Source organism: Salmo salar, chromosome 13, assembly GCF_965601325.2.
Source record: "Salmo salar chromosome 13, fSalSal1, whole genome shotgun sequence".
NCBI lineage: Eukaryota > Metazoa > Chordata > Actinopteri > Salmoniformes > Salmonidae > Salmo > Salmo salar.
The window spans coordinates 11,057,123-11,080,000 of record NC_138303.1 but is presented as its reverse complement, the minus strand read 5'-3'; the positions used below and the strand labels follow the sequence as shown (position 1 = coordinate 11,080,000).

At 43.0% G+C, this 22,878-nt stretch overlaps 1 protein-coding gene across 2 annotated transcripts in view; it reads right to left on the bottom strand.

Moving 5' to 3' along the window:
• Positions 1-16,915, bottom strand: part of LOC106566385 (S-adenosylhomocysteine hydrolase-like protein 1) — a 69,816-nt gene extending 52,901 nt beyond the window's left edge. The window contains exon 1 of one of the 2 annotated variants that reach the window (XM_045692885.2): positions 16,323-16,915. In XM_045692885.2, the coding sequence (XP_045548841.1) occupies positions 16,323-16,514 (192 nt within the window). In that variant the 5' untranslated portion in view covers positions 16,515-16,915. The remainder of the gene's footprint in view (positions 1-16,322) is intronic. The other variant, XM_045692884.2, reaches the window with a different exon arrangement.
• Between the last annotated feature and the right edge of the window lie 5,963 nt (positions 16,916-22,878).

Below are 22,878 nucleotides of genomic sequence, written 5' to 3'. Positions count from 1 at the left end.
TTCCTGTTTTCTTTCACTCCAATGACATGGGGAAATTGTTTTGGTATTTTATTAGGATCCTCATTAGCTGTTGCGAAAGCAGCAGCTACTCTTCCTGGGGTTCACACAGAACACAAAACATGACATAATACAGAACACTAATATACAAGAACAGCTCAAGGACAGAACTACATATATTTAAAAAAAGACACACATATCCTACATATCAGCACATACACACAAACTATCTAGGTTAAATACAGGAGAGGCGTTGTGACGTGAGGTGTTGCTTTATCGTTTTTTTAAAACCAGGTTTGCTGTTTATTTGAGCAATATGAGATGGAAGGAAGTTCCATGCAATAATGGCTCTATATAATACTGTACGCTTTCTTGAATTTGTTCTGGATTTGGGGACTGTGAAAAGACCCCTGGTGGCATGTCTGGTGGTCATGTGGTCGAGTGCTACAAGGAAAGTCCTAGTTAAGCTGCAGCTGGCCCAGAACAGAGCGGCACCCATTGATTGCTCTTCATTGTAATCAGAGGGTTAATATTAATACTATACATGTCAGTCGCTCTTGGCTAAGAGTTGAGGAGAGACTGACTGCATCACTTCTTGTTTTTATAAGATACATTAATGTGTTGAAATTTGCATCTAGAACATGTAGGCTACACTTTGAAGAATTCAGCGGAAGTTCCAGAGTTAGGTGAAATATAACCTAATATAACCTAATATAACCTAATATAACCCAATATAACCCAATATAACCTAATCAACTCACTTCTAGATGGAGTCCATTTCAATGTTGTGCTTTTCCCAACATGAAGTCATGACATTGGCTGAATCTAGTTGTTGATCCCTGGTCAAAAGGCTTGATTCTGCCAGACATACTCGAGGCTGAGACACGGTTCGTTCAGATCAAAATGGTCACAGGACCCGGAGAGAGAAGGACAGTGACTGTTACGCACCGCATATCACCCACCTCCAATCTGTGTGGAGGCGGTCAGCATTTTGAAACTATTTAAAAACTCATAAACGTAATAGTTTAAAACCTAAAACGTTTTAATGTCATTTTATGAAGCATGTCTTACCTTGTTACATAGTAGCCTAGCCAAAATACGACCACAGAAATGTTGAGGGAATTATTTTATAAACACTTAATATGGCACACTTGTGTGCCATATTAGGAATAGGATTAGTAATTCCTAATCATATTAGGAATAGGATTAAGATTAGTAGGAATTATTAGGAATAGGAATAGGATTAGTAACCCATCGATACATATTAGGAATAGGAATAGGAATAGGATTAGTAACCCATCGATGCATCTTCAGATCTTCCCTCTTTCTTAGTTTCTCATTGAAATGTTCATCTCTGTCTCATGAAACCGCTAGCTATGAGGTGCGCTTTTGAGAACGGTGTTTTCCCACAAAGCCTACAGCCATTCACACGTAGCCTACAGCCATTCACACGTAGCCTACAGCCATTCACACGTAGCATACAGCCATTGACACGTAGCCTACAGCCATTGACACGTAGCCTACAGCCATTGACACGTAGCCTACAGCCATGTGCACCTAGCCTACAGCCATTCGCACGTAGCCTACAGCCATTCACACGTAGCCTACAGCCATTGACACGTAGCCTACAGCCATTCGCACGTAGCCTACAGCCATTCGCACGTAGCCTACAGCCATTCGCACGTAGCCTACAGCCATGTGCACGTAGCCTACAGCCATGTGCACGTAGCCTACAGCCATGTGCACGTAGCCTACAGCCATGTGCACATTACTATTATTTATTTATTATGAAGAAATCAAACTGTATCAACATTTGAAACTGTCTGATATGTTACATCAGCCTCATTGCTTTAAAAATACAATATATATATATATGTGCAGTGATTGTATGAGTTCTGGTGTCCCACAACTGTTTGTTTTGAACTGCCCTCGACATATTTTATAAAGACATAAAAAGTATTGTAATTGTAAAAGTTGCAATATTTTACAGGCTACCAAGAGTGGCCAACCATCCTCCAGGAGAGCCTTAAAGGGGCAGTGTTGTAATTAGAGACAGGAATGAATATGCAAAGAACCCAGGACCTCCACATCCAGTTTCTTCATCTGCAGGCCCCACAAAGCCCTTTTGTGGGGAAAAACTCATTCTGATTGGCTGGGCCTAACTCCCCAGTAGGTGGGCCTCGTTGGCAAGTGAGTGGGCCTGGTTGGCAAGTGGGTGAGCCTATGCACTCCCAGGCCCACCCATGGCTGCACCCCTGCCCAGTCATGTGAAATCCATAGATTAGGACATAATGAATTTATTTAAAATTGACTGATTTCCTTATATGAACTGTAGCTCAGTAAAATCTTAATATCTAAGTGTCTTATACAGTAGGTATCCGATTACAGAACAGAGACATATTCTGGACTAAAACACTATATAAAAACTGTTTATAGGTCTGCATAAAGAATAATTACGTTAAACAACTTCGTAAAGAGTAGGTAACTTGCCTGCTCCATCCCGTGCCGATGCCCATATCCATATTGTGGTTTTCTATATGTCATGGTTCCCTGTCTGTCCTTCTCCATGGTCAGCTCTTAGACTCTAGCTCTGCCCTCTGTTTCTCTGTCTGAGTGATGGTCCTGCGCGTCGCTGTCTGAGTGATGGTCCTGTGTGTCCCTGGCGTTACGTTGCTACTAGGTTATTATTACTGAACATACACACCCCAAGACCACCATCATGTCTAATGAACATTATGTAGAAAGTGGGGGTGTCCAAACTGTCCAACCTGAACAATCCCTCCTCTCCCCCTCTGTCTGTCTGTCTCGGTCTTGTCCTTGGCAACTACATGCTAGCTAGAGCCGCAGACCTTATGTTTAACACACCTGCACACAAGACACCACACACACACACACACACACACACACACACACACCGAACTCTCAGTCCTACCTTACTTAATCTATCTGAGGCCATTGCCAACAGCTCTTCCTTTCCTACTGTGTGTTCCCAGTCAGACACGACTCCTAGCTAATAAAAAGGGGATTGAGGTGGAATTAAACCTTAGTTTCCATGAGCCTCCTAGCCTGGTTCCAGATCGGTTTGTGCTGGCTACAAGCCTACAGTGCATTCCTATACCCATCTAGTCATCCTAAAAATACTCATTCTGTCTCTTAGATGGCTGAGTAGGTCTTTTGGCTCCCCTGGCCTCTGTGATCCCCTAGTGATTGTCAATAGGAGGTGTAGGAGCAGAGAACAGGCTAAGTATAGAGGAACATTAACCACTTAGAGTGGCACCACTAATACCACCACACCATCTGACAGAACAGGACAGAACAGTACAGTACAGGACAGGAGGTGTAATCCATAGACCAGGGGTAGTCAACTACGATTTGAAAAGGTCCGGTCACACATACAGTGCATTCGAAAAGTATTCAGACCCCTTGACATTTTCCACATTTTGTTACGTTACAGCCTTATTCTAAAATGGATTACATCATTTTTTCCCCTCATCAATCTACACACAATACCCCATAATGACATCACAATACCCCATAATGACATCACAATACCCCATTAAAACAAAGCAAAAACAGTTTTTTAGACATGTTTCGCAAATTTCTTGAAAATAAAAAAAGAGAGATATAACATTTACATAAGTATTCATACCCTTTACTCACTACTTTGTTGAAGCACCTTTGGCAGCGATCAAAGCGTCAAGTCTTCTTTGGTATTTATTTATTATTATTAAAAAATGTTCACCTTTATTTAACCAGGTAGGCCAGTTGAGAACAAGTTCTCATTTACAACTGTGACCTGGCCAAGGTAAAGCAAAGCAGTGCGACAAAAACAACACAGAGTTACACATAAAGCCTCGCAGTCCTTGCCACTGAAAAACATCCTCACAGCATGATGGGCCACCACCATGCTTCACCATAGGGACAGCATTGGCCAGGTGATGAGCGGTGCCTGGTTTACTCCAGACGTGACGCTTGGCATTCAGGTCAAAGAGTTCAATATTGGTTTAATCAGGCTAGAGAATCTTGTTTCTCATGGTCTGAGAGTCCTTTAGGTGCCTTTTGGCAAACTCCAAGGGGCTGTCATGTGCCTTTTACTGAGGAGTGGCTTCCATCTGGCCACTCTACCATAAAGGCCTGATTGGTGGAGTGCTAAAGAGATGGTTGTCCTTCTGGAAGGTTCTCCCATCTCCACAGAGGAAATCTGGAGCTCTGTCAGAGTGACCATCAGGTTCTTAGTCACCTCCCTGACCAAGGCCCTTCTCCCCCGATTGCTCAGTTTGGCCGGGCAGCCAGCTCTAGGAAGAGTCTTGGTAGTTCCAAAATAGTTCTCGGGGACCTTCAATGCTGCAGAAATGTTTGGTACCCTTCCGTAAATCTGTGCCTCGACACAATCCTGTCTTGGAGCTCTAAGGACAATTCCTTCAACCTCATGGCTTGGTTTTTGCTCTGACATGATATATGCATACATTCTTTATCAAACACCTTTTTGACCGGTTGCATCACTGCCTGGTATGGCAACTGCTCTGCATCCGACCGTAATATGATACAGAGGGTAGTGCGTAAGGCCCAGTACATCACTGGGGCCAAGCTTCCTGCCATCCAGGACCTACAGTACCAGTCAAACATTTGGACACACCTACTCATTGAAGGGTTTTTCTTTATTTGTACTATTTTCTACATTTTAGAATAGTAGTGAAGACATCAAAACTATGAAATAACACATATGGAATCATGTGGTAACCAAAAAAAGTGTTAAACGAATCCAAATATATTTTGGATTCTTCAAAGTAGCCGCCGGTTGCCTTGATGACAGCTTTGCACACTCTTGGCATTCTCTCAACCATCTTCATGAGTTAGTCACCTGGAATGCATTTCAATTAACAGGTGTGCCTTGTTAAAAGTTAATTTGTGGAATTTCTTTCCTTCTTAATGTGTTTGAGCCAATCAGTTGTGTTGTGACAAGGTAGGCGTGGTATACAGAAGATAGCCCTATTTGGTAAAATACCAAGTCCATATAATGGCAAGAACAGCTCAAATATGCAAAGAGAAATGACAGTCCATCGATACTTTAAGACATGAAGGTCAGTCAATGTGGAACATTTCAAGAACTTTGAAAGTTTCTTCAACTGCAATCACAAAAACCATCATGATGATGATCAAGAGGATCGCCACAGGAAAGGAAGACCCAGAGGTATCTCTGCTGCAGAGGATAAGTTCATTAGAGTTACCAGCCTCAGAAATTGCAGCCCAAATACATGCTTCACAGAGTTCAAGTAACAGACACATATCAACATCAACTGTTCAGAGGAGACTGCGTGAATCAGACCTTCATGGTCAAATTGCTGCTAAGAAACCACAACTAAAGGATACAAATAAGAAGAAGAGACTTGTTTGGGCCAAGAAACATGAGCAATACACATTAGACCGGTGGAAATCTGTCCTTTGGTCTGATGAGTCCAAATTTGAGAGTTTTGGTTCCAACTGCTGTGTCTTTGTGAGATGCAGAGTAGGTGAATGGATGATCTCCGCATGTGTGGTTCCCACCGTGAAGCATTTAGGAGTAGGTTTGATGGTGTTGGGGTGCTTTGCTGGTGACACTATCTGTAATTTATTTAGAATTCAAGGAACACTTAACCAGCATGGCTACCACAGCATTCTGCAGCAATACGCCATCCCATCTGGTTTGCGCTTAGTGGGACTATCATTTGTTTTTCAACAGGACAATGACCCAACACACCTCCAGGCTGTATAAGGGCTATTTGACCAAGAAGGAGAGTGATGGAGTGCTGCCTCAGATGACCTGCTCTCCACAATCACACAACCTCAACCCAATTGAGATTGTTTGGGATGAGTTGGACCGCAGAGTGAAGGAAAAGCAGCCAACAAGTGCTCAGCATATGTGGGAACTCCTTCAAGACTGATGGGAAAACATTCCAGGTGAAGCTGACTAAGAGAATGCCAAGAGTGTGCAAAGCTGTATCAAGGAAAAGGGTGGCTACTTTGAAAAATCTATATTTTTAATAAACTATATTTTGATTTGTTTAACACTTTTTTAGTTACTGCATGATTCCATGCGTTATTTCATAGTTTTGTAGAAAATAGTAGAAAAAAGTAAAAATAAAACTTGAATGAGTAGGTGTCTAAACTTTTGACTGGTACTGTAAATACTGTCAGAGGAAGGCCCCCAAAAAATTCAAAGATTCCAGTCACCCAAGTAATAGACTGTTCTCTGCTCCAGCACGGCAAGCGGTACCGGAGCGCCAAGTCTAGGTCCAAAAGGCTCCTTAACAGCTTCTACCCCAACCTATAAGACTGATGAACAATTCATCAAATGGCCACCCGGATTATTTACATTGACCCCCCCCCCCCCCTCCCCCTTTGTTTTTACACTGCTGCTACTAGCTGTTTATTATCTTTGCATAGTCACTTTATGCCTACCTACAATGCCTTCAGAAAGTATTCAGACCCCTTGACTTTTTCCACATTTTGTTATGTTACAGCCTTATTATAAAATTGATTAAATTAATAAAAACTCCTCATCAATTTACACATAATACCCTATAATGACAAAGCAAAAACAGGTTTTTAGAATTGTTTGCAAATTTCTTACAAATAAAAAACCAAAATACCTCATTAACATAAGTATTCGGGCTCTTTGCTATGACACTCAAAATTTTGCTCAGGTGCATCCTGTTTCCACTGAACATCCTTGAGATGTTTCTACAACTTAATCAGAGTCCACCTGTTTTCAATTCAATTGACTGGACATGATTTGGAAAGGCACACAGCAGTCTAAATAAAGTTACACAGTTGATAGTACATGTCAGAGCAAAAACCAAGCCATGAGGTAGAAGGAATTGTCCGTAGAGCTCCGAGACAGGATTCAGTCGAGGCACAGATCTGGGGAAGGGTGGTGGCAGCATCATGCTGTGGGGATGTTTTTCAGCGGCAGGGACTGGAAGACTAGTTGGGATCGAGGCAAAGATGAACGGAGCAAAGTACAGAGAGATCCTTGATGAAAACCTGCTCCAGAGCGCTCAGGACCTCAGACTGGGACGAAGGTTCACCTTCCAACAGGACAACGGCCCTCAGCACACAGCCAAGACAACGCAGGACTGGCTTCGGGACAAGTCTCTGAATGTCCTTGAGTGGCCCAGCCAGTTCCCGGACTAGAACCCAATCTAACACCTCTGGAGAGACCTGAAAATAGCTGTGCAGCAAAGCTTCCCATCCAACCTGACAGAGCTTGAGAGAATTTGCAGATAAGAATGGGAGAAACTCCCCAAATACAGGTGTATTGTAGTGTCATAACCAAGAAGACTTGAGGCTGTAATCGCAGCCAAAGGTGCTTCAACAAAACACTGAGTAAAGGGTATGAATACATATGTAAGTGTAATATTTCAGGGTTTTTTAAAGTATATTTGCAAAGATGTCTAAAAACCTGTTTTTGCTCTGTCATTAAGGGTGTGTAGATTGATGAGGAGAAAAAAATATGTAATACATTTTAGAATAAGGCTGTAACCTTTAGCTCCGCACATTGACTCGGTACTAGTACCTCCTGTATATAGCTTTGTTATTGTTATTTTATTGTGTTACTTAAAAAAAAATGACTTTAGTTTATTTAGTAAATATTTTTTAAACTATTTTCTTAAAACTGCATTGTTGGTTAAAATCAAATCAATTTGTATTTGTCACATGCGCCGAATACAACAAGTGTAGACCTTACAGTGAAATTGAGGAGTGCGTACGGCCCAGTACATCACCGGGGCCAAGCTTCCTGCCATCCAGGTCCTCTATACCAGGCGGTGTCAGAGGAAGGCCCTAAAAATTATCAAAGACTCCATCCGTCATAGTCACACCGCCTGGTATAGAGGTCCTGGATGGCAGGAAGCTTGGCCCCGGTGATGTACTGGGCCGTATGCACTAACCTCTGTAGTGCCTTGTGGCTGGAGGCCGAGATGTCGCCATACCAGGCAGTAATGCAACAAGTCAGGATTCTCTCGATGGTGCAGATGTAAAACCTTTTGAGGATCTGAGGACCCATGCCAAATCTTTTCAGTCTCCTGAGGAGGAATAGGTTTTGTCGTGCCATCTTCACAACTGTCTTGGTGTGCTTGGACCATGTTTGTTCGTTGGTGATGTGGACGCCAAGGAACTTAAAGCTCTGAACCTGCTCTACTACAGCCCCGTCGATGAGAATGGGGGCGTGATCGGTCCTCCTTTTCCTGTAGTCCACAATCATCTCCTTTGTCTTGACCACGTTGAGGGAGAGGTTGTAGTTCTTGCACCACACGGCCAGGTCTCTGACCTCCTCCCTATAGGCTGTCTCATCGTTGTCAGTGATCAGGCCTACCACTGTTGTGTCAACAACAAACTTAATGATGGTGTTGGAGTCGTGCCTGGCTGTGCAGTCATGAGGGAACAAGGAGTACAGGAGGGGACTGAGCATGCACCCCTGAGGCGCCCCCGTGTTGAGGATCAGCGTGGCAGATGTGTTGTTACCTACCCTTACCACCTGGGGGCGGCCCGTCAGGAAGTCCAGGATCTAGTTGCAGAGGGAGGTGTTTAGTCCCAGGGTCCTTAGCTTAGTGATGAGCTTTGAGGGCACTATGGTGTTGAACACTGAGCTGTAGTCAATGAGTTGCATTCTCACATAGGTGTTCCTTTTGTCCAGGTGTGAAAGGGCGGTGTGGAGTGCAATAGAGATTACATCATCTGTGGATCTGTTGGGGCGGTATGCAAATTGGAGTGGGTCTAGGGTTTCTGGGATAATGGTGTTTATGTGAGCCATGACGGCTGCGGAGAGCGTGATCACACAAACGTCCGGAACAGCTTATGCTCTCAAGAATGCTTCAGTGTTACTTGCCTCGAAGCGAGCAGAGAAGTTATTTAGCCTGTCTGATAGGCTTGTGTCACTGGGCAGCTCTCAGCTGTGCTTCCCTTTATAGTCTTAACAGTTTGCAAGCCCTGTCACATCCGACGAGCGTTGGAGCCGGTGTAGTACGATTCGATCTTAGTCCTGTATTGATGCTTTGCCTGTTTGATGGTTCGTCAGAGGGCATAGTGGGATTTCTTATAAGCTTCCGGGTTAGAGTCCTGCTCCTTGAAAGCGGCAGTTCTACCCTTTAGCTCGGTGCGAATGTTGCCTGTAATCCATGGCTTCTGGTTGGGGTATGTAAGTACCGTCACTGTGGGGACGACGTCATCGATGCACTTATTGATGAAGCCAGTGACTGATGTGGTGTACTCCTCAATGCCATCGGAAGAATGCCAGAACATATTCCAGTCTGTGCTAGCAAAACAGTCCTGTAGTTTAGCATCTGCTTCATCTGACCACTTTTTTTATAGGCCTTGTCACTGGTGCTTCCTGCTGTAATTTTTGCTTGTAAGCAGGAATCAGGAGGATAGAATTATGGTCAGATTTGCCAAATGGAGGGTGAGGGAGAGATTTGTACGCATCTCTGTGTGTGGAGTAAAGGTGGTCTAGAGTTTTTTTCCCTCTGGTTGCACATTTAACATGCTGATAGAAATGATGTAAAATTGATTTAAGCTTCCCTGCATTAAGGGTTTGTAAGTAAGCATTTTATCTTTATTTGACTGATAGTCAAACACTGTGAGCACAGCACTGCAGCATGACTCAGTACTGCTGGTAATGGCAGAAATAGAGACATTACTTACTGTTCCAGATTAAACAATGTTATCAATAGAGTTACTGTTTGATTTTAGTGTTGAATTTAGATCTACGAGGGACCAGAACGGTTTCAGTCATAAGATCAACAGAGATAAAGCCTAGATAGTAAGTAAGCATTCAAGTTCGTTCTGTGGCTATTTGCTAATAGCTTATCTTCTACATCAAACATGCAGTGTATATTAAAATGAATATCTGAGCTTGACCTTGACGTAAACAAAGTATGCCATAAAATGCTATCACAAAATAAAATGGCTTTGAATGTTTGACTAATGTAGAACATTGTTTTTCCTAAGAGGTAGTCTTTCATGACTGCCTATTACCTAAGTGATATGACTGCCTATTAACTAAGTGATATGACTGCCTATTACCTAAGTGATATGACTGCCTACTACCTAAGTGATATGACTGCCTATTACCTAAGTGATATGACTGCCTACTACCTAAGTCATATGACTGCCTATTACCTAAGTGATATGACTGCCTATTACCTAAGTGATATGACTGCCTATTATCTAAGTGATATGACTGCCTATTAACTAAGTGATAACATCAAAGCTAAACGCTTTAATAAATGTATTATAATGATGACTCCATTCTCAGCCACATTCCTCCCAGGAGGTGTACTGTTGTGTTACTAGTGGGTAGATTGAAGAGGAGGAAGTAGGCAGAGGAGTGCTATCTCCCCCCCACCCACACACACACACACACACACACACACACACACACACACACACACGCACAAAAGGACACACACACACGCACACGCACACGCACAAACGGACACACACACACACGCACACACACACAAACGGACACACACACACACACACACACGCACAAACAGACACACACACACACACATACACACACACACACACACACACACACGGACACACACACACACGTACGAACGGATACACACACACACACACACAAACGGACACACACACACACACACACACACACACACACACACACACACACACACACACACGGACGGACACGGACGGACACACACGGACGGACACACACGGACGGACACACACAAACACACGCACGAACGGACACACACACACACACACACACACACACACACACAGTCAAACGTTTGGACACACCTACTCATTGAAGGGTTTTTCTTTATTTTTACTATTTTCTACATTGTAGAATAATAGTGAAGTCATCAAAACTATGAAATAACACATATGGGATCATGTAGTAACCAAAAAAGTGTTAAACAAATCAAAATATATTTGAGATTCTTCAAAGTAGCCACCCTTTGCCTTGATGACAGCCTTGATGACACATTCTCAGGCCTATAACTACACTCCCAACTTGCATAACTGTCCAGCGTGCAGCCATTTGGTACGGAGAGAGACCCCGGTTGAGACTTGGGGTAAATAAATCACTCTTCTATTTGAAATGTGTTTGTTTGGTTTTAGAAAACCATAATAAAGCTACTTATTTTCCCCAAATACTGCTTCCCACTCATGCATAAGAAAAGCATATTTTTGGTAAATACTTTTTAGATTGATCTATGTTCCGTGTTTACATAATCTATGTTTAGTGTTTACATAATCTATGTTTAGTGTTTACATAATCTATGTTCAGTGTATACATAATCTTCTTCACTATTTTAACCCTGTAAATTCATCTTCTTACTCAACTTCTTGCTCCCTGCCTGTGCCATTAAACCCCTACAACTCATCCAGAATGCCGCAGCCCGTCTGGTGTTCAACCTTCCCAAGTTCTCTCACGTCACCCCGCTCCTCCGCTCTCTCCACTGGCTTCCAGTTGAAGCTCGCATCCGCTACAAGACCATGGTGCTTGCCTACGGAGCTGTGAGGGGAACGGCACCTCCGTACCTTCAGGCTCTGATCAGGCCCTACACCCAAACAAGGGCACTGCGTTCATCCACCTCTGGCCTGCTCGCCTCCCTACCTCTGAGGAAGCACAGTTCCCGCTCAGCCCAGTCAAAACTGTTCGCTGCTCTGGCACCCCAATGGTGGAACAAGCTCTCTCACGACGCCAGGACAGCGGAGTCAATCACCACCTTCCGGAGACACCTGAAACCCCACCTCTTTAAGGAATACCTAGGATAGGATAAAGTAATCCTTCTAACCCCCCCCCCCCCCCCTTAAAAGATTTAGATGCACTATTGTAAAGTGGTTGTTCCACTGGATATCATAAGGTGAATGCACCAATTTGTAAGTCGCTCTGGATAAGAGCGTCTGCTAAATGACTTAAATGTAAATGTAAACACCTTTACATGTGGCACAGTTTGACCACAGTCAGGAGCCCTGGCTCACAGCCTCTCACATGAATTAATAACACACAGATTTATTTTCATAAGACTCAGACCACATTCCTCCCATATCCACTGTTTAAACACCAGGAACACCGTAATCACAACGTTTCTCAGAGTAGGACTGCTGATCTAGGATCAGATCTGTTCATATAATCTTATTAATTATTATCTAAAAGGGAAAACTTATCTGAGATCAGCACTCTGAGACGCTTTGTGAATATGGCTTAGGCTCTGGCCTGCTCAATCCACATATTGTCAGGCCTACCAGGGGGTATGCGACAATATTAATTTATTTTATTTTAACCTTTATTTAACTAGGCAAGTCAGTTAAGAACAAATTCTTATTTACAATGACGTCCTACCCCTGCCAAACCCTAAGCCGGACGACGCTGGGCCAATTGTGCACCGCCCTATGGGACTCCCAATCACGGCCGGTTGTGATACAGCCTGGAATCAAACCAGGGTCTGTAGTGACGCCTCTAGCACTGAGATACAGTGCCTTACACCGTACCCAAACCGGCAGCGTGCGTGCGGCATCATGCGCAAATTGATTTTGTCCCCCCACACCAAACGTGATCACGACACGCAGGTTAAAATATCAAAACAAACTCTGAACCAATTATATTAATTTGGGGACAGGTCGAAAAGCAGTTATGGCAATTTAGCTAGCTAGCTTGCTGTTGCTAGCTAATTTGTCCTGGTGTATAAACATTGGGTTGTTATTTTACCTTAAATGCACAAGGTCCTCCACTCCGACAATTAATCCACACATAAAACGGTCAACCGAATCATTTCTAGTCATCTCTCCTCCTTCCAGGCCTTTTGTTCTTTGGACTTTTTATGGCGATTGGCATCTAACTTTCAGTTACCACGATGACCAACCGAACTCAGTTCATCTTTCAATCACCCACGTGGATATTACCAATGAGGAGATGGCACGTGGGCATCTGCTTCTATAAACCAATGAGGAGAGATGGGAGAGGCAGGACTTGCACCGCATTCAGCATCACAAATAGAGCTGACTTCTATTTTAGCGCTTGGCAATGCAGACGCTCGTTGGCATGCGCAAGCAGTGTGGGTGCAATAATTGAAAAACATGTATGTTTAAATTTATTTTTGCAATGCTCGCGTCAGCATGTTAGACCGCTGCGCCACTCGGGAGGGGTGTTGGGTTGTATAAGCCCTATGCGTCCCAAATGACACCCAAACTATTGGCCCTGGTCATATGTAGTGCACTATAAAGGGAATCGGGTGCCATTTGGGACGTATCCCTGGATGTCATGTTGTAGCATAACTTGTATACATTCTGAGGATACTATGCATACATCTTAGTCAGCGCCACTAGATTAGTTAACACTCGGTCCACATATTGTCCTGCTACCAGAGGGTAGACTCAGCAGACTTAGCTATGTTCTGAGATTAATTCATCTCCAAACCCAGAACTCTAAATATAGCATGCGCTGGCCAGTTTACCGTTCATACTAACAGTCTTTCACAGGATGCATCCCAAATGGCATCTTATTCCCTTTAAAGTCCACTACTTTAAACCATGGCCCATATGGACTATTTGGGGAATAGTGTGCCATGTGGACACACACAAACAAGAGTAGAACAAATCAAATTTGATTTGGTTTGAACCAAGAGTTGAATAAGCCCTGGATGCTACAACAGAGAGCAAAGGCTTGTCCCGTCCACACTCTGGGGTTAGCATACAAATCAAAGTGGTAGTGCACCAGTCAATCAGTTCGCAATGGACATTCCTTCATGATGTTGGTTGGATAATAGCAAGTTTCCATCTGTAGCAGCCTACTTTTATCCTCTGACAATACTGGGTCTGTCTTTACTGAAACATACTCTGGGGATAGCCTAAGTATTTAGTTAGTCTCTGTTGGGGTTGAGATCAGGGCTCTATGCAGGCCAGTCAAGTTCTTCCACACCAATCTTGACAAACAATTTCTGTATGGAGCTCAGTTTGTGCACGGAGGCATTGTCATGCTGAAACAGGAAAGGGCTTTCCCCAAACTGTTGCCACAAAGTTGGAAGCACAGGATCGTCTAGAATGTCATTGTATGCTGTAGTGTTAAGATTTCCCTTCACTGGAACTAAGGGGCCCGAACCACTAAAAACAGCCCCAGACCATTATTCCTCCTCCACCAAACTTTACAGTCGGCACTATGCATTGGGGCAGGTAGCGTTCTCCTAGCATCTGCCAAACCCAGATTTGTCCGTCAGACTGCCAGATGGTGAAGCGTGATTCATCGCTCCAGAGAATGTATTTCCACTGCTCCAGAGTCCAATGGCGGCGAGCTTTACACCACTCCAACCGACGCTTGACATTGCACATAGTGATCTTAGGCTTGTGTGCGGCTACTCGGCCATGGAAACCTATTTCACGAAGTTCCTAACGAATAGTTATTGCGCTGACGTTGCTTCCAGGGGCAGTTTGGAACTCGGTAGTTAATGTTGCAACCGAGGACAGATGATTTTTACCGAGGACAGATGATTTTTACGCTCTACACGCTTTAGCACTCTACGGTCCCGTTCTGCGAGCTTGTGTGGCCTACCACTTCGTGGCTGAGCCGTTGTTGCTCCTAGACGTTTCCACTTTACAATAACAGCACTTACAGTTGACCAGGGCAGCTCTAGCAGGGCAGAAATTTGATGCACCGACTTGTTGGAAAGGTGGCATACTACTATGGTGCCACACTGAAAGTCATTGAGCTCTTCAGTAGGGGCCATTCTACTGCCAATGTTTGTCTATGGAGATTGTATGGGTATGCGCTCGATTTTATAAACCTGTCAGCAACAGGTGTGGCTGAAATAGCTGAATCCACTAATTTGAAGGAGTGTCCACATAGTTTTGTATATATAGTGTATATATAGTGTATTCAAGGAAGATGTTCATTACAATAAACATGCGGGTAACGGCTAAAAATAAAGGAACACCAACATAAAGTGTCTTAACAGGGCGTTTGGCCTCCACTTGCCAGAACAGCTTCAATGCACCTTGGCATAGATTCTAGACATGTCTGGATCTCTATTGGAGGGATGCGACACCATTGTTCCACGACAAATTCCATCATTTTGTGTTTTTTTGTTTTGTTTATAGTGGTGGAAAACGCTGCCTCGAAGGCGCCACTTCTGAATCTCCCATAAGTATTCAATTGGGTTGAGATTTGGTGACTGAGACCGCCATGGATTATGGTTTACATATTTTCATTATCATCAAACCATTCAGTGATCACTCGTGCCCTGTGGATGGGGGCATGGTCATCCTATGCGGGCATAGCAATAGCGCCGAAGACGTGGATTTCGATTAAGGCAGATAAAATATCTAGCCAACATTTTGAATTGAATAACATTGCTTATGAACTACAGAGCTGTAACTACTTGACAGCTTGGCTTTGGTTAAAGGTAAATACAAACTCATACTACAGTAATAGTGGTCATCCCTCCTGCTGGAGTCAACACATTCTGGGTGATGCGAAACAACTTCATCATCTCACTGGCTTCTTTGGCGAGCTCATTGGCTATTGCTGATCGCCGTTCTCAAAATGTGTCATTAGACATCTCACATTACAAGAGCATTGCAGATTCTGTGCGGATAAAATCAAATAAATGTTTTGAAGATATCCGGACGTCTAGGACTGCTCAAAAGACGAGATCGGTAGCCCTCTGATTGCGTCTCTGTGAACCGCTCACATTGAAACGAGCGTCAGTGACCGTCGCGCATGGGAATTTAGTTTCCGATCTCAAAAACTTGTCTGGGAAAGCTAAATCGGGGCCAGAATCGTGTAGTGTACACCCGGCTTAAGCATGATGGGATGTTAATTGCTTAATTAACTCAGGAACAACACCTGTGTGGAAGCACCTGCCTTTAATATATACTTTGTATTCCTCATTTACTCAAGTGTGTACATTATTTTGGCAGTTACACTTCTATTCCAACGAGCATTGTGAAGGTGTTCTGGCTCCTGATGGCCCAACACCCCATTAAAACACGTTTCCTTTATTATGACACTTACCTGTATATTATAACAATAAAGGTCCTACTCTAAATTCAGAATTTCTCAGTAAATAAATAAAACCTTTATCATTGGGTAACATAAGGTGAAACACATATTTGGTATGACTGTGAAATGTTATATTTAAGAAGGTCAGACATGCAATAGGATGTTTCTTCTCATGGGTATGCTATAGCAGGCAGATCCTGCACGCATCTCCCCATCCCGCATGTACGCAGTTACCACAACAGTATCCTAGGCCAACGGTAGTGAATGATGATGATGCTGATGATGGTGATGATGACTGTGCTTTGCTTCTTACCTTCTTGATGGGTTTGAGAGTTGGCACGGCAGTAAATGCTGCGGATTGCAATTCACCCACGTTCATGTTCATGTCGCTGTTCTTGCTAACGGTCATCGCAGAATATTTTTCCGCAACGTTCTCGGTCTCTTTGACATATTTAGTAGCCTGTTTCACCGCCTCCAATTTGCCGTCCACGACCGCGTCTGTCATCTTCGCATTCAAGTGATTCCGACCTCTTGGGATATAATTGTGATGATGTCAGACTTAGTAGCAACTGTGTAGGCTAGTCTCTCTCTGTCTCGCTCTCTCTCTCTGTCTCTCTCTGTCTCTCTGTCTCTCTCTCTCTCTCTGTCTCTCTCTCTCTCTGCTGTCACGCACCTCTCTGGTCTCCTTGTCCTGTGAGCTTTTCTGTTTCGTGTTTGCAATTTCCGAACTGAAACGCCCCTGCTGTCAACCGCAAAATGTAAAGACGGTCCTTGTAGCACTAGCTTGACTATTATAGAGAGACTGTGGGCAGTGTTGAATGAGAACTCTATTTCTCTTGCCGTCGTGACTTCGGTCTTGGGCCGGTTATTAACCAGTCGGTTGCCAGTCACATTCTCAGCATCCGAAGTGGGCGGTTTGTTGGATAAGTCACCTGAACGAGGGACCGGGGTGTGGGAGTCTTTCATCCAATGGCCAGCCGAGAAGGTGACAAGGGACTGCTTCTGTGCCCAATGAGAACTGGATTTGACCCATCTCACTTCTGGTACAGTTTGATAGCGTCATGACCACTGCGAGCCCACCATAGGCAATTTTGTTCAAATTTGTATTACTGTCATTAAACTGTATTGATGGTCAAAATCAAGAGCTGCACCATATGACTACAATTGAATTTGTAAAAAAAAAAAAGAGTTCACTGTCAAATAATTTGTTAAACACAAAGAAATGACTATCATCCCTGAAAGACTATACCAGAAGAAATGAACATAGTCATTGATTGAGGAGATTAATAGCAGGGATTTTCTTGATGGAGAAATCATACACTGAAGGTCAGGAAATCAGAGGGTGTTATCATTGACCTATATTAAGAACTAATTATGAGCTGACTACTTATGAACAACTTATATTCTTAGAACAATTTATAAGGATTTAAGAATTAAGAATTTTACTTACGGACCCATTTACAGCATGATACAATCCCTGATTGAGACAGACGCAGAAACCACTGTTACAGATACGTTCACAGGTAAAATCTTCAGAGGATGACCTTCACAATAATGTGTATATATGTATGGAAAGTGTCTCTCGGTGAATGTGTGTGTAGTTGTGTGTTTGTCCAGCTGCACTCTCTGCCTCTGGTGTTTCTGTCTCACTGTGAAGGTAAATGAGAGCAACTGGGGGGTTTCTGTCTCACTGTGAATATAATGAGAGACCCTGAGGGTTTCTGTCTCACTGTGAAGGTAATGAGAGACCCTGGGGTTTTCTGTCTCACTGTGAAAGTAATGAGAGACACCGGTGGTTTCTATCTCACTGTGTAGGTAATGAGAGACCCTGGGGGTTTCTGTCTCACTGTGAAGGTAATGAGAGACACTGGTGGATTCTGTCTCACTGTGAAGGATATGTGAGACCCTGGTGGTTTTTGTCTCACCCCCCAGGGTCTCTCATTACCTTCACAGTGAGACAAAACCCCCCAGGGTCTTATTACCTTTACAGTGAGACAGAAACCCCCTGGGTCTCTCATTACCTTCACAGTGAGACAGAAACCCCAGTGTCTCTCATTACCTTCACAGTGAGACAGAAACCCCCAGGGTCTCCCATTACCTTCACAGTGAGGCAGAAACCCCTAGTGGCTCTCATTACCTTCACAGTGAGACAGAAACCCCCGGGGTCTCTCCTCACCTTCACAGTGAGACTGAAACCCCAGAGGACCAGAGTGCAGCTGGACAAACACACAACTACACACACATTCACTGAGATACACTTTCCATACACTTACTTTTGGCATGGATCCAGGGTGTGGTCACAGACTCTGTCCAGAGGAAGAAAAGCACGTCCTTTTGGTGTGGATCCTGGGGTATTTATTTGAATGATAGTGGTGGTATTGCATACTACACAAATTCACCACCAGGCTCGCTCATTACCTTCACAGTGAGACAGAAACCCCCAGGGTCTCTAATTACTTTCACAGTGAGACAGAAACCACCAGGGCCTAACATTACCTTCACAGTGAGACAGAACCCCCCAGTCTCTCATTACCTTCACAGTGAGACAGAAACTGTCAAAGCTGTCATCAAGGCAAATGGTGGCTACTTGGAAGAATCTAAAATGGAATATATATTTTGATTTGTTTAACAATTTTTTGGTTACTACATGATTCTATATGTGTTTTTTCATAGTTTTAAAGGCTTAACAATTATTCTACAATGTAGAAAATAGTAAAAATAAAGAAAACCCCTTGAATGAGTAGGTGTGTCCAAACTTTTGACTGGTACTGTATATACTGTATATATATTTTGGCGTGGATCCTGGGTATGGTCACATAGTCTGTCCAGAGGAAAAAAAACACTTCCTTTTAGCATTGATCCAGGATGTGGTCACAGAGTCTGTCAAGAGGAAGAAAAACACACCCTTTTGGAGTGGATCCTGGGGTAATTATTTGAATGATAGTGGTGGTACTGCATACTACACACATTCCCCAGTAGGCTCTCTCATTACCTTCACAGTGAGACAGAAACCACCAGGGTCGCTTATTATCTTCACAGTGAGACAGAAACCCACAGAATCTAGGACCTGAACTCACTTTAAAAACCTGTTGAACGCAGAATGAGGGAGAGCTCAGTTTGTTTTTTTGGAAAGTTTGTTATTTTGGGAAATTTTGAAAGTCTATTGAACAAGTTTGGTTACTAGCTAGCTACCTACCTTTTGAGTTTGGATTCAGCGATGCGGTTGGCATCAGTTGCTGGGACCGCTACTCTCTGTCCAGGGATCCTGCCGACCAAGGCCGGGTTTGAGGAGCTGTTTGGCGTAGCAGTTAAACTAGCTGCTAGCTAGCTGCCTATCAAGATAGCAGGGTTTTCTTGAGGTCTTGAACGTGTGAGGTTAGCCATTATGGCTGGGACCTCGGATTATCTGGGGCTTGTGGCTGTCTAGACCCCTGCTGTTTGTTGTTGTTTTTAATCTTGCCTGTGACCTGCCCTGTCTGGAACCGCAAGGAGTAACAGCGTAACCTATGTTGTTGGGGTTACAAAGACCAAAGCCGGTGGGAGTACCATTGAGGACAGTGGTATCTCTCTATCACAGGTGAAGGATATTTTAAACTAACAAAAAGAGTTCTACAAGCAGTTGTTACAACAAGAAAATAGCTTCAACTGTTTTATCCAAATGCTGGTGGAGTCAACTAATAAAAGAATGGACGACCTGACCAGAGAGGTCCAGGACCTGAAGAACAGTTTTCAGTTCTCCCAGGGTCAGCTCGATGAGTTTAAACAGGAGAACGGCAAGATGACAGAAATTTGTAAGTCATTGAGAGAAGACGTCAGTTCTGTATGTGAATCCGTGATAACAATGAATGAGAAATCTGATTATCTCGAGGGAGAATCTAAGTGGAATAACATGGTTGTGGACGGAATTGCAGAATATCCCCATGAGACTGAGGACAAAGTGAGGGAAATGATCTCAGAGAAACTGAAGATGGACCAGAGGAAGATTGAGTTGGAGCGCGCCCCAGCCATAAAAGCTGCCAGAGCGCGTGGGGACCATTACTTACATCCACTATGCAAGGCTCATTGTCCACCCTCCCTCCCAAAAGCCTGGAAGGGATGAGAGAGCCAAGCCTATGGGTTCGTAGCTTCAACCCCGCAGTACGTACACCCCCCCCCCCCCCCCCAACTGATTAATTTACTGCTGAATGTATTTTTTTTTTCTCTTTCTTTGTTTGCTCTTTTCCATATTATGTCTATCTCTAATAAGCTACCCAGGAAAGGGCTGAAAATAGCCCATATTAATATATGTAGCCTTAGAAATAAGGTTCATGAAATCAATAACATGCTAACATCAGATAACACTCATATATTAGCCATTTCTGAGACTCACTTAATTAATTTGATGATACAGCAGTAGCAATATAATGACAAAGCATCTATAGAAGAGACAGGGATGCTTATGGGGGAGGTGTTGCTGTATATATTCAGAGCCATATCCCTGTAATGCTTAGAGAAGATCTTATGTCAAGTGTTTTGAAGTGTTGTGGTTGCAGGTTCACTTGGCATATCTAAAGCTTTTTCTTTTGGGGTTGTTGCTATAGGCAACCAAGTGCTAAAAGTCAGTATCTAAATAATGTGTGAAATGCTTGATAGTGTATGTGATGTAAACAGAGGTCTACTTTCTTGGTGACCTGAATATTGACTGGTTTTCATCAAGCTGTCCTCTCAAGCGGAAGCTTCTTACTGTAACCAGTGTCTGTAATCTGGTTCAGGTTATTAATCAACCTACCAGGGTGTTTACAAACACTACAGGATCAAGATCATCCACATGTATCGATCACATTTTTACTAATACTGTAGTACTAATACTGTAGAACTTTGTTCTAAATCTGTATCCGTACCCATTGGATGCAGTGATCACAATATAGTGGCTACATCCAGGAAAGCCAAAGTTCCAAAAGCTGGGCCTAAAATAGTATAGAAGAAATCATACAAAAGATTTGGCTGACTCTTATGTGGATGATGTAAAACATATTTGTTGTTCTGATGTGATTAATAAGGAGCATCCAGACTCTACACTTGATGAATTTATGAAATTGCTTCTTCCAATTATTGATAAACATGCACCTGTTAAGAAACTGACCGTTAGAACTGTTAAGGCTCCATGGATTGATGAGGAATTGGAAAAACTGTATGGTTGAAAGAGATGGGGCAAAAGGAGTGGCTAATAAGTCTGGCTGCACATCTGACTGGCTAACTTACTGCAAATTGAGAAAAAATATTATTGATCAATAATGACAACCTCCTGGCATTGACAACTTAGATGGAAAGCCACTGAGGATGGTAGCTGACTCTATAGCCACTCCTTTCTTTAATCTGAGCCTAGATGAAAGTCTTTGTCCTCAGGCCTGGAGGGAAGCCAAAGTCATTCCACTACCCAAGAGTGATAAAGCAGCCTTTACTGGTTCTAACAACACAAATGAATAATGCTTGTTTGAAAGAACTTAATAATAATACGATTGTGGGAGCTGTACTGTTAGATTTCAATGCAGCCTTTGATATTATTGACCATAACCTTTTGTTGAGAAAACTTTTGTGTTATGGCTTTTCAACCTCTGCCATATCGTGGATTCAGAGCCATCTATCTAATAGAACTCAGAGGGATTTCTTCAATGGAAGCTTCTCTAATGTCAAACATGTAAAGTGTGGTGTACCGCAAGGCAGCTCTCTAGGTACTCTACTCTTTTCTATTTTTACAAATGACATGCCACTGGCATTAAACAAAGCATGTGTGTTCATGTATGCTTATGGTTGAACTATATACGCATCAGCAACCACAGCTAATGAAGTCACTGAAACCCTTAAAGAGTTGCAGTCTGTTTTGGAATGGGTGGCCAGTAAAAAAAACTAAGAGCATTGTATTTGGTACAAATCATTTCCTAAGTTCTAGACCTCAGCTGAATCTGGTAATGAATGGTGTGACTTTTGAGGAGACTAAATTACTTGGTGTCACCTTGGATTGTAAATGGTCATGGTCAAAACATATAGATTCAATGGTTGTAAAGATGGGGAGAGGTCTGTCTGTAATAAAGAGATGCTCTGCTTTTTTGACACCACACTCCACAAAGCAAGTCCTGCAGGCTCTAGTTTTATCTTATCTTGATTATTGTCCAGTCATATGGTCAAGTGCTGCAAAGAAAGTCCTAGTTAAGCTGCAGCTGGCCCAGAACAGTGGCATGTTTTGCTCTTCATTGTAATCAGAGGGTTAATATTAATACTATACATGTCAGTCTCTCTTGGCTAAGAGTTGAGGAGAGACTGACTGCATCACTTCTTGTTTTATAAGATACAATGATTTGGAAATTCCAAATTGTTGCATGTTCCACTTACACACAGCACTGACACACCCACTTGCCACACCAGACATGCCACCAGGGGCCTTTTCACAGTCCCCAGGTCCAGAACAAATTCAAGGAAACATACAGTATTATACAGAGCCATGAGTGCATGGAACTCCCTTCCATCCTATATACCGCCAGTGAACCAATTTGTAAGTCGCTCTGGATAAGAGCGTCTGCTAAATGACTTAAATGTAAATGTAAACAGCAAACCTGGTTTCAAAAAACACAATGTGACCTATTTGTTGTGTGTATGTACTGACATATATGTGAAACTGATAGATGCATGCACACACACACACTACATTTTAATGTTTTTAAAATATTTTGTCTGTAATATCTTTTTCGTTATTTGTCAGACCCCAGTATGACAAGCTGTTGCCATTGGCATCGGCTAATGGGGATCCGAATAAATAAAAAAATATGAACACACACACACCCCCACACACCCTAGAAATACAATCAATAAAACACCCAGAAGTAGAAAAAAAA